Genomic DNA, 12,966 nt, shown 5'->3' on the forward strand with positions numbered 1-12,966 from the left:
TGTCGAAAGTCTGTCTAGCAGGTTAGCTTGATGGTGTGTTCTGTTCGGGATAACGGCGGTACAAAGAGGAGTCCAAGACTATGTTGATTTAAGGCACAAGTGTGTTGCACCAGGGATTGCTTTAGGGTTCAAAGCATGTATGGTTCTGTTAATACAACAGATTCAAGGAAGAGTTTGATTCTAAGATCAAGTGCACATGATAAGAATCAAAGGGAATCAAGTTGCAAGGTTTGATAAGGAAAAATCAAACGAGGTTTCTGAAAATCTTAGAAGTATAGTGAGTGAGAAGGTTACATGCGACAGTTATGAAGCTATGGTGAAGAGATATTTGCTTCAGGTGGAGTAGTTACAGGAAAATTCAGGTGGAGTAGCTGCATGAAATCAAAAGAAACCAATATAGAGTTTCATAAAGAGTCTCAGAGATTGGAAGAGACAAAGGCATAAGAAGATGCAGATCAGGAAAAAAGGGTTTACCTGGAATCATCAAAATAGCGGATAAGACGAAGAACACGGGTTAGTGTTTCATGGTTCCACAGAGGGAAAAAGCAAAAAAAAAATGTTTACCTTACTTCTAGATGCGCTGGGAAGTTTTAATGGTGTCTGAAAAAGCTGAAATCAAAGAAGCATGACGTATTAGAACTATCGTAGAAGAAGATTAAGCTCGAGCATTACAACAAAGAGTTGTATAGAAGCTGGGAATCGTACTTCAGAGTACTGGTGGTATCAATGGTAAGTTTGATACCAGGAAAGGCGAAGGAGGAAAACATTGTCTGAATCACAGGGGAGTGATTGAACTTGGAGCAGAAGAAGACAAGCTTCACCAGAGGCACATACATTGATTCGCCGGGCATCTCGGGTTTACGTTGTCTGGCTTTGCTTCAGAACGTAGTGGTGATAGATGATTCACCGTAAGAACCATGGATTCTGGCCAGAAACTTATTACGGTTTATTCTCAAAGCAAGCTAAGAAGAGACAAGGGGGCAAGCAGAATTCGTCACAGAAGGAGATGAAGAGGAGCTTAATAATACCTGAGATTACAAAGGGTCGGCATCGGAGGAGTATGCCAGAAGATGCAAAGATTGCATCAAAACTCCATTATCAAGGGAAAAGTCAAAGGATGTTAAAGGATGGACGGCTTAACGAAACCAAAAGTCCAGAGTTCTTAAAACTGATCAGCGACGAAAGTCTCACCGGAAAGTGAAGACGGCGAGGTTGGTTATCTTGCTAAGGATTGTTGTGACTGCAACGGATAGTGGTTTATGTATCTCCAGAGTATGTGAAGGACCGGAACAGGTTCTGTGTTTCACCATCGGAAAGGCAAGCATGAGGGAGAGTCGCGAACTCTCTCAAGCTCATAAGCTCAAGGTGGAGTCACTTGCTATGGAGGTTGACATCAAAGGAAAATTCTTCACAGTTGCAGGCTTAAAAGGAGAGATTCATTGGGACACCGGAAGTATTCCGGAATCTCATCTGAGATCGAAAAGCTTGTCCACTCGGAGCTAACGAAGATGGACTTCGGGGCTCAGGTCACTCCAATCGTTAGGCTTGGGGAGGTTGCCGTCACGACTGGTGACGAAGACGCCTGATATATGGTGTTTTTAACACCTTTGTATATATGTTTTCAAAAGGTTTTCAGTCAGTTATCGAGTCTGTCTAGTCCATTCTTAGTCCTTTCAGGTATGGAGTAGGTTGCTGAGCAAGAGAAGGGTGCATGAAGAAAAGAGTGTAATTTGGAATTTTTCACGCACCCGATCGAGCGGAGCACCCCGAGTGCTTGTTCCCGCGGCAGAGATTTATAAGGAAACTACAAGTCATTACGGAATTTGCCCTAATTATCCCATCTTTTTCTCCCAGCCGCCTGTGGCTTTGATATATCATATTTTTCTCTTTCTTTTTACATTCTACGAGACAAGGAACCAGACTTGAGCATTTAGAGATTTGTGATTTGATACTTTGTAAAGGGAGAAAGCTTCATCTCTCTCTCCATAGAGAAGAACCCCCTGAACCCTTATTCTATTTTATCTACACATGTTTTATTCAGTCTCTGTTTATGTGTTTTCTTGTTTCATGGCTGAGTAGTCAGCTTGCTTAGTCTAGGGTGTTAGGGTGTTAGATCTATGAGCTAAATATAAATAAGTTAATCATTCAATTGTCTTCATTCATAATTGTTCTTATTACTTGCATTAAACTGGCCAGTTATTGTTAGATCCTAGGTTTAACCTATTCATTAACCGTGTAATAGTTTGCTAGATCTGTTATGAATGAGCCTTGCATCCCTAACCAGTGAAAGTATATGTTAGGGTGTTTCGTGAACAGATCAGACTTGATCTTAATGTTTGTCATCGCGTCTCAGTCCAAACGAGAGTTTATGTACCGAGATCAATTGGCAAAAGGTGAAACACCACGACAGTGGGCTGATCTATCTTAAGTGATCTGAGTTCTAGATTAGAGCTAAATTGAACTTTAATAATTGTTTGGCTCTCACTTGTTTAACATCCAATCAATCCACCCTAGGCTAGCATTCTCTTTATTCTGAAAACTTTAATCCAATCTGTTACTTCTTTAAACTCAAAACCCCCCATATTGTTTTAGCTTGATATTGTTTTTATAGAAATAAAGTGCTACATTGACATACCATTCGATCCTAAAGTGCTACATTGACATACCATTCGATCCTAAAGTGCTACATTGACATACCATTCAATTGTGGTAGGAGAACTGCCTTCGGTCCTCCAAACTGACTTATTCGTGGCAACCTTCCGGCCGCCCAACGACCTATAACGCTAGTCACTACTCCCACTGGGGCTAGGAAGTAAGCCCCACAACCCAACGTATACATGTAATATCAACGCCGTACAAGAAATCGAATTAACGAGGGCAGGAGCAGTGACTTACCAACAAAGCAACTCCGCGAAATTGTCACTTTCAGTCATCGTTATCACCACAAAGAGGAAGACAGGTTGGAGTTAAAGTTTAGGCCAGGTGGATATTATTGGTAATGGGCCTCAACTTTAACACAACCCAATAACCAAACCTGCACAAAAGAGGAAATACGTTAATGTCGGTTAGTCAAATTGGTAAGGCAATGGGGAAAAGGAAAACTAAAGACGGTGGAAAAGGTTATAAATAGAGATTGGTGGTCGAATCTAAGGGATAATCCGAAACACAAGACCAAAGAGAAAGAGAGCTAAAGAGAGATCAGGTAGAGAAGAAACTTAGAGCAAGAGACATTGTTCGAGTTATGTCTCTTCGGGACAGAGTTTCTTTGATCTTTCTTGTTCTTTGCTGTGTCTTCCCATTGAGCGATTAGAGCGTTTGTGTAAACCCTTTGATTGATAGTGGAAGTTGTGGGAGACGGTTCCCACTCGAGACGTACCGGTTCGAGACCGGGAACTCGGTGATCAATTTTTTTGTGTTAAAGAATTAAGAATTAAGCAATCCAACGATCAAGAATTCCTAAAAATTCCATATTCCATTTATCCTTATCTCTCAAGCATTTAGCTTAGCACCAAAAAAAAACGATTCAGTATCTCAGAAAAGAATCAAACGAGCGAAACAACTGGATTGTATAACCGACGTCTTATTTGCATGAACACTTGTGGAGCTGAATGAGTTATTAGAATTTAACAGATAACGCCAAAAAGTAAGGTAAAGTATCATAATATAGCAAATCTTTCACACTTATAACGTGCAATTTGTAAATTGAAGATACACTAGATTTTGATCTGCGCTTTAAAAGCGCATGATAATTTTTGTTGTTGATAGTTTACTAACCCGTCGTTTGTTCAATAATTTGTTTAGGCATATGTATGTCTGGTGTCCGGTTTAATTTTTTTGTTCACTAATTTTTTTAGGCGTGCATGTTTATTAATTCTGAAAATGTTCTTCTAAAGCGTGAGATTTGTTTGTTAATTATTTTTCTTGTTAAAATTTAATTAGAATAAGATATAAAGATCAGTACATTGTAGAATTGTGTGTTTCAAAATATTTGTAATCTAATTACGTGTATAAATTTTATGTTAATTATATATGTTTGTAAAATAGAAATATGTATTATACAAAATCTACTTATGTGTATAAAACTACTATAATATTTTTAAAGATAATGAATTTAATATTATATTTTAGATATGAACTATAATTGTTCATTTCTAGATTTTTTATTTTGGTTATAGAATAGCTCATTTCTGGTTTTTGTTAAAAGATGTTTGTGGAATTAGGGGTTGATGATGAAAAAGGTTATGCTTTTGATTTTGAATGATTTGTATAAAATTCCATTTGCTTATTCATAAATCCATATATATATATATATATATATATATATATATATATATACATGTTTCTTCTCATAGATGGATCATAGGTAATGTTATTAATATATATCCATTGAACATATATATTAATATATATGTTTATTTCTTCCCTTAATTAAAAAAAATCCAAACTGTTTCCAAAAATAATGTTATTAATATATCTTATATGTAAAGAAGAGTAAAATCAGGAGTTATTGTTTCTTAACAAATTTGTTTGTATCGATTCTGTTTATATTTTTTCAAATATATGGTTATTATTGGATTAATTACAATTACAAATTTAAGACCCGGGCATTCAGTTGTAAATATATAGAAAAAGTTAAAGTTATTTTTAATGTGTACTTCAGTTTTAATAAATTAGATTTGACTTTCGTATTTTATATAAGCTTGTTATCCAAAAGCTAGAGTAATAAATTCTAGATCACTATTTCGAATATTGAAGTGACAAAAATTAATGTTTGTAGTTCTTAGAATAGTTTTAAGTTGTGTTTTTAAAAACCAATTTACTATATCAATTTTTTGGAGACATAAATTGATCGATATAAAAATCAGAATATGTATTTAGCTAGTTTTTTCTAAAGCTAATATATTTTACTAGCTTTGTAGCAAACATTAAAATGTATTGAAATTTATAGGTTTTTAAATCATCATTTTGTTTGTATTCCGATGATATCTTTTATTTTTATTTTATATTCATGAAAAACTTAGAGGAAATTCATATTTACCATTTTCAAATTAACATTTAGAGAATAACTATTTCTATAAATATCTTAAGTTTATTATTAAAAAACAAATTAACTTTCATAAATTATCATTAAATCTTAAACTCAAATACTAAGCTGTGTTTGATTGGGTGTATTTTTAAAAAGTGATATCCAGTTCAATGAGTTTCAAATAATTTCTCATAAATTTATGAGATATAATACTATTTTGTTCCAAAATAGATTATGTTTTGAATAGTGTTTGATCTTTCAAAATATATAATGTTTTGGTATTTTGATATTAATTTTAGTTTAGTAAAAAAATTGTGTGATCAGTGATGTTCTATAAGTTTTTTTATGATTTGGCTAAATTAGTTTTGATTTATATTTTAATACAGTTTTTAGAAAAATGTGCATATTTTAATTTTTGTGCCTTCAACCAACACATAAACTATTTTAGACCAGAGAGAATATTCTTTTTGTTTTATAAAATATATGATGTAGAAAATGTTTGGTGTTTCAATATATAAGATGTTTTAAATTTTATTTTAAAATTTTGTTTTATCAAAAATTCCAACTATTTACTGTATTTTATAACTGATTAAATTATTTTCGATATAAATTGTCAAGGATGGATCTTAGAAGAAAAAGACTGTAGATAAAAAAAACAACATATAAAAAGCAACTCAAAACTAAAAAAATAAAAGTTAAACATACAAAGACCATTTTAATACTATTAAAATATTTATTCATTTCATAAGTGTTATTTTAGTATCTTTTACACAAAGAGAATCATTTTACAATATTAATACAATTTATATTTTGTTTAAATTTAATATTATTTATAAGATATATTGATTTTGTAAATAATTTATTTATTTAAAATACTACTCGTTGAATAGCTGTAACTACTAAGAATATAAATACATTGTACGAATTTTTAATTTGTATGAAAAATGTTAAAATAACATTTTTAAAACGAAAAAATACATATATGTATTGCTTTTTTCTTATTTTCTTTGTTTCATATTATGATATTACATGATGTTTTATATCAGTACAATATTTTAAAAATTACATTTTTCTAAAATATATTATTAAAAATATAATTTAATTTAGAAATAGTAAAAATTTAACTGGTAGTTTTTGATAAATATAAAAGTTAGATATGTGAAAAAATTTTATGTTGTGAAATAACAAAAATATGTAAAACATCATTTTGTATTAAAGGGAGAGATATGAAAAATGAATATTTTAATGTTTTCATTGGCTGTATTAAAAGAAAAAACTATTGCAAACTAAAAAAACTTAAAATAATAACTTAAATCAAAATTATGTAGGAAAAAACATAATTCAAAAACATGATTTTGTGAATAAAATAATAACTTAAATCAAAATAATAAAAATGTATTAAATTTATTGTCACTTAATTTTTCATTACATATAATTATTTTACTAAATATAAAAAACTCTTTATGTTTCACTTAATTAGACAAACACACAAAAAATGTCTTTTTTATTAGTTTATAAAATCGGTTATAATGAACATTGGCTATTCACTTAGGTACGGGTTGTTTTTTTTGAATATCATTTTCTTTTTAAATTAGGTCCTACTTGAAATATCATAAATTTATGTGTAGGTTTTGAGTTGGGTCTTTGAATCTAGCTGAGTTTGGTTCTGATGTATAGAAAAATTAAAATATCTAAATAACAAATGTATCTTAAAAAAAAATTATATTAGTTGATTTGATCGAGGTCTTTTGAATACATTACAATTCATCTAAAATATTATAATTCATCTAAAATATATAATACTAATTATGAAAAACAAATATTAATGTATAGAAATATAAAATTTAATATATTTGCGGATGCAAGGATCAATCTCTATATTAAAAGGGAAAATATGAAAAAGAATATTTTAATGATTTCATTGGCTGTCGTTAAAAGAAAAAACTATTGCAAACTAAAGAAAAAGTTAAACACGGAACGACTATTTTAATAAAAAAAAAGAAGAGCAGATTCCCAAAAAGTAACGTTATCTCCCATCGTGACCAAAATTCATTCGCAAAATTCGAGATCTTTAATAGGTTTTGTCGTTGCTGTTTATAGGTTACCACCATAAACTGCAATGATACTGTTTCAATCCAATCCCAAACCACTCAGATGTCTCTCTCTCCAGACATCTGTCCCACTGAATGTAAGAAGGAGAGAACAAAGAGACAAAATCCAAAAAAAAAAAAAGATAAGACTCGAAGAGAGTGAGAAAGATAGAGATAGGGTTTTCAATTTTCTTCTTTAAAAGAGATTCTTCCACTATTCTCCTCTCTTCTAAATCTAATCGTTATCCTCGAATATCTATTCCTTTGTTCTTTTTTTGGTTAGTTTTTTCCTTTCTGGATTTGGTCAAAAACCCTAGATTTGTGGGTATATTAATAAAATGAATATAACTTTCCTCTTTTCCTTCGATTATAAATATTCCCTCCGGTTTTCTCCTAACCCTAAGCCTCTCAGATCTAGTAGCTCTACAGCCTCAATGTCTCCTCCCTTCACGCTCAGAATTTGTATTGGTAAATTAAGTGAGTTTCGGAACAAAAGTTTAGAGAAGTACAACGAATTTGACAGAAGAGAGTGAGCACACAATCGCACTGCATGTTCGATGCACTTGCTTTTCTTGCGTGCTCACTGCTCTATCTGTCAGATTCCTGCGCCGATTCTTTTTGGGCCGTTCATGTCTTCTTTAATTGTGTTCCGATCTCCCTAATTTCTCACTTTCTCTCTCTTGTGTTCATCTCTAACTAAATACGATATATGATAGGTTTCTCTTATATATTCTAACATATATAGGTTTGATTTTTTTCTCAAAAAAAATAATATATAGGTTTGATTTCAAATTGCATGCGGGTTTGATTTTTTCTCTTTATATTTTATGAGATCATTTGTATCTAAAAAAATTAAATCTGTGTGTGTTTAAGGCTTTGGTTAAGCGAGATTAATATGGGACCATTAACGTTATAAGCTAGTTTCTTAGGCTGGTCCTAAACTCTTTTGAATCCTTCAATTTCTATATACATGCTATATTATTAAATATATGGTCTTCGATTCCTCCTTTTTTATGTTTCTCATTAGCCTTTGTAATCTGTGACTTAGTTTCTGATTCATAAGATTTATCCTTTTGCTTCATATGATGATCACTTCTATGTTCAATCATGGATCTTGCAAGAGTACTGTTCATAATCTTCAGTTGTTGGTTTTCTAGATTACTTATATAGTTATATTATATGCTCGTACATTTTGATTCCTTGAGGTCTATATGCATATAAATTATCCTGTTGTATATAGCTTACTGTGTAATAAGATGTTATCTAGTTTATGTAATTGATTCCATGTAATCACGTTGTGAATTTATATTTTTGCTAAATAATCACGTTGTGAATTTTGTGATAATTTTCTTGTGGGGTTGGTTCTTGGTCTAGGAACATGTTGGGCTTGTTTCTTGGTTTAGCAACATGATCTATGCATTTAATCCTCCAAATGGCGATATAGACCTTTTTAATTTGTGTGCTTGTCTAGTGCATCAAATACTTTTGGGGTTCCGGAAGAGTAATTAGTATGTTGACAGAGATCAATTCAATATACCAGTGAATAAGAAATCTACAGAATTTAATTGCTTTACGAATGCTTCATTTTTGCATTTCCATGACTAAATTTTAAAGAAGATTAACCTTCTGTTTTTTATTTCTTTCTGCCAAAACACTATTCCAAGTTTTCATTTTAAATTATATATTTTCATACATATGGTAGGGATGAAAAGAAGTTCATCTTGGGATTTGTTTCCGAGTGACGGGTTATTAATATTTTACAAATCATGTGAAGTACTATCTAATTATTGTTTCTCTCTTGTACCACTATGTGTCTCTTTGTCATGAAGCTCTTGCTTCCTGTCTTGTTTTCCACTCTTTACCGAGTTGAAAATTAAGAAACACTTTTTTATATTTTCCTGAGGCAACCATTGGGTTTTAACTTTTTCGAGAGAAAGATATTGCTTTTTTGGTGCGTGTGAAATGTGTTTTAATCCTCAGTGTCATGTATATAACAAGTATATATCTAACGTTAAGCTTCCCATATTTGTAATTTGAGTCTGTTGGAAAAATAGCGAAGAATCATTCGTGATGGAGTACAGTTTGCAAAATACTTATTTATTTGTATTTTTTGCTAAAAAGTACTTACATTTTTGTATAGCATTACAGTAATTTAAAAGTTGTCACCAAAACGTGTTTGCGTTCAGATGGGATAATTAGAATCACATGGTGCATTACAGGGTGCGCTATGAAAGACAAAATCAAAATGACTCGAACCTAACGTTTGTAAGGGTTATGCATGTGTTGACATGCTACTTGATTTACCTCATTTACTCGACGTGCAACTTGGTTTGTTTCCAGATTGCACATGCTATGATCAGGTGGCTATTTAAGGTTGTGCTGTTGATCGACCTTCTGATGCATTTTGTTCATTATGTTCAGTTTAGGTCGCTGTCCGATTCAAAATGTTAATGTGAAGCCAAAGAGATCATTGCAAGTGTTTGCGTTAACCTTTTGGGATGTTGATTTAGGTTTTATGCTTTGTTCTAATAACATATTGCCGTATAGGCGTATAGTTTACTTTTATATATATATATATATATGATTGTTCTAGAGACGAGATGTTGAACTGTTTGACAAAACTTTAAGGTGAGTAGGATCGTCCAAGTCCACTATATATGGGGATACAGTGTAATAATTTTATTCGTTACACGTTCCAGGAATTGTCCAAGATTAATGGTATTAGTCATCCAAAGGTATTGAAGTATTAGTACCTAGAAAGTTTGAAAATGTACACAACCTAGGATCTTCGTGATATACACCCCCAAAAATGAGTTCTTTTGAAAATTTTAAATGTAATCTACTTTGGTGTAATAGATGTATGCAACCGTAATACTTGTTGACAATATCTGAGAGAGAAAATTGAAAAACTAATATTCTAATCAGCCGTTTCAAAATAAACTACACTAGCAATCAAAGGACAATTTTGAGTAGGGATTTCTCTTCAAAATGCATTTGATCAGAGAACGTTATCGATCGTTTCAGCCTCTTCTGTAAGCAACTCTGTGTGTATATCAACTTGATTCTGAAGCAACAAGAGTCATCTCGTTGTTTGAAGTTCTGCATAAAATGTTTGCTCTTGTTGTTATAGAATAGATGAGATGATGCAAGGACAGAGGATGGCGAGAACTGGCGTTTCTCGGTGACAAGGTTTCTTGTTATAAACCTGATGTTTGGGCTTTTGAGGAAGTAACCTTTGCTACCTGCCTATTTTTTCAGTCTCACTTCTTCAGTGTTATGTTCAACTAAGCAAAAGTGAGGTTAGATGTCTAAGACTTGTGCTTTTGTTATCACAACTGGGTACTCCTCATTCTGATTTCCCTGGACCTAACTCTGGGATCACAGCATGTGTAGCTGTTATTAGACACAAACAGCTTGTTGTTTCGAATGACGGTGACTAACGTTGAGGGGTCGGGTAAAAGTAGAGGTTTATTAAGCATTTTGATTAATACTTCGGCTTTTAAAGTGTGTATGTTTTGTGTGCGCGTATAAGCGTACAATCTTTCTAGAGATCACAAACCAGATCTTGAAGCTGAGAAAGAAAGGATACTGATGAAAGCTGGTTGATTTATTCACGCTGGTTGAGTTAATGGAAGCTTCAATCTAGCAAGACCTATCGGTAACCTTTCTTCTTCACACAATGCAACTTTTTTGAAGCTACTCATTGCCTCTTTACAGGTGACATGCAATTAAGTTTTTACCAACTGAAAAGCAAATATATAGTTACCGCTAGTCCACATATAAACACTGAAAGTGGGTATAACGCCTCTTATCTTTCTCCTGAAACATCTTCTCTGTGTCACATCTTTATCTTCTGGTTGAACTCTGCGATGATGAGGATGATTTCCTTGTTCTTGCCTGCGATGGAACTTGGTAATCATCTTGTTCTCCAGAAAAGTTCATTTTGTGATAGTGATACTGAAGGAATGATTGACTTGTTATGTTGTTGGCCTTAAAGAAGATATCATCATCATCATGTAAACACAAAACAAAGCAATATGACATTTACACAACGTTATGTTTTGTACATAGACACTCTGCCAATGCTGTGGAGCTCTAATTGTATTAGCTGTGCAACTTGTCAAGCTACATCATCGCATTCTAAAGTTTTCTTCTTCTTTTTGGGTATTAACTTAATTCAAACGTCTTAATCATCTTTAATTTCACTGTTGTTAACACTGTTGATAGGTCCACTATAACTTATCCAGAAACAAGTGCAAAAGCCATTCTGATTATATGAATAAAATTAATTTAATCTTGTGAATACTAAATTAGTAACAACAAGACTAGCAAGAGAACAAAGGGTCATGCCTTCGTGTTCGAAATTAAATAAATAGAATAAAATTCATTAATACAACAAAATAAATAAGCTTATCTCAGAACAAGGCCAAGAATCCAAGAAGAAGGCCAACAACACTGAACACGCCGGTGAGCTTAGCAGCACCACTACTAGGAGCAACAGCGGGGCCGCCAGATGGAGAAGGAGCCGGAGAGAAAGCAGAGCTACGAGGAGAGACGACGACAAGGCGTAGCTTCTGACCCTTCTGACAGTGACCCTCTTTTCCACTGATGAAGTATACAGGACCTGGTTGTTCAAGCTTCACCTTGGTGTTCCCATCATTGTGGCTAGCTTTCGGGCTCGTGGTGTTGCATTTCTCGTAACTCTCTCTTGTCACTTGAAGCACCGAGTCTTTACCCGCTTCGTAGCTGAAAACTGGAATAAACATGTGCCAATGTCATAAACAGAGTAATATTCAAGAGTGCAAAAAGAGAAAGTGATGAGGCATTGAAGGTATACCGAGAATGTCACCGACTTTGAAGCGAGCCATTTGAGCCCATTCGTTGAATGAGTAAGAAGAGGAAGGAGGGATCTTCCAGTCACCTGATTTTCCACCGACTGTAACCTCATTTGCCTTTACAGACAATAAGAAGAAGAATGAGATGCAAAAGAAAATGATGACCAGAAGAGAAGAAGAAGAAGCCATCTGTTTCAAATTTAACACCTCAAAAGTGTTAGTATGTGTACGTCTGAATGTGTTGGAGATGAAGGGTCTGAGAGAGTCTTGTGTAGTTTTTATAGACCTAGAGAGACTTGGGAACTAGCCGTTGATGTTTTTTCTTAGTAAAGATGAAATGTATGTAGCCGTTGGTGAAAGGCAACGTAAGGAATAGGAAAGAGACACAACATCAAATCTGATCATTACTGAAGACTGGTCAAGTTAGATGTTTCTGTTTTTAACCTTTTCCATTTTGTCTGCTAGTGAAACTGGGCTTCTATAGCGTTGGGTCTACACGTTAAAAACTGAATTAAAGATGTATCTCCCAAAGTCCACAAAAAGCAGAAGACCAAAAAGAAACCTCCATTAAAAGTAAAACATAATGATCAAATGAAACACTTTTGGCACCTGGCTATTAGCTACTTAGAGCATGATCAACCCATATACTCATATGGGTTTCTTAATCATTATTTAACTAATTAAAAGTAAATAAGAAACTCATTAAGAAACGTTTAAAATTTTGGGCCTCCAATGGGAGTCTCTTATTTAGAGGTTCTTATTTTTTAAAAAATTAAAAATTTTTATAAATGAAATTTTTATTTATTAATTAAGTTACATTTAAAACATAGAACTTAAAAAAAAAACATACAAACAAAGATTACTACATTAAACGAGAATATAAAAAAAAAAAAATTGAAGCTCAGTTGTTGTCTTCATCAAGTCCAAATTTACGCCATATGTGTTCAACCAAATCCGCTTTCAGTTGCTGATGCATTTGTCTATCCCGAATTCTAGTTCGAACACCCATCATATT

General features: G+C 33.0%; 1 protein-coding gene and 1 pseudogene across 1 annotated transcript; one reads left to right on the forward strand and one right to left on the reverse strand.

Moving 5' to 3' along the window:
* The first annotated feature begins 9,831 nt into the window (after positions 1-9,831).
* On the forward strand, positions 9,832-11,204 carry LOC125583300 (annotated as a pseudogene).
* A 159-nt stretch (positions 11,205-11,363) lies between these two features.
* LOC106384791 (early nodulin-like protein 1) lies at positions 11,364-12,224 on the reverse strand. Its single transcript, XM_013824701.3, has 2 exons — positions 11,954-12,224; positions 11,364-11,869 (listed from the first exon to the last, which is right to left on the reverse strand). Exons 1-2 carry the CDS (start codon positions 12,138-12,140, stop codon positions 11,532-11,534), a joined length of 525 nt encoding a protein of 174 aa, XP_013680155.2. The 5' UTR covers positions 12,141-12,224; the 3' UTR covers positions 11,364-11,531.
* Between the last annotated feature and the right edge of the window lie 742 nt (positions 12,225-12,966).

Source organism: Brassica napus, chromosome C3 (assembly GCF_020379485.1).
Source record: "Brassica napus cultivar Da-Ae chromosome C3, Da-Ae, whole genome shotgun sequence".
Lineage (NCBI taxonomy): Eukaryota > Viridiplantae > Streptophyta > Magnoliopsida > Brassicales > Brassicaceae > Brassica > Brassica napus.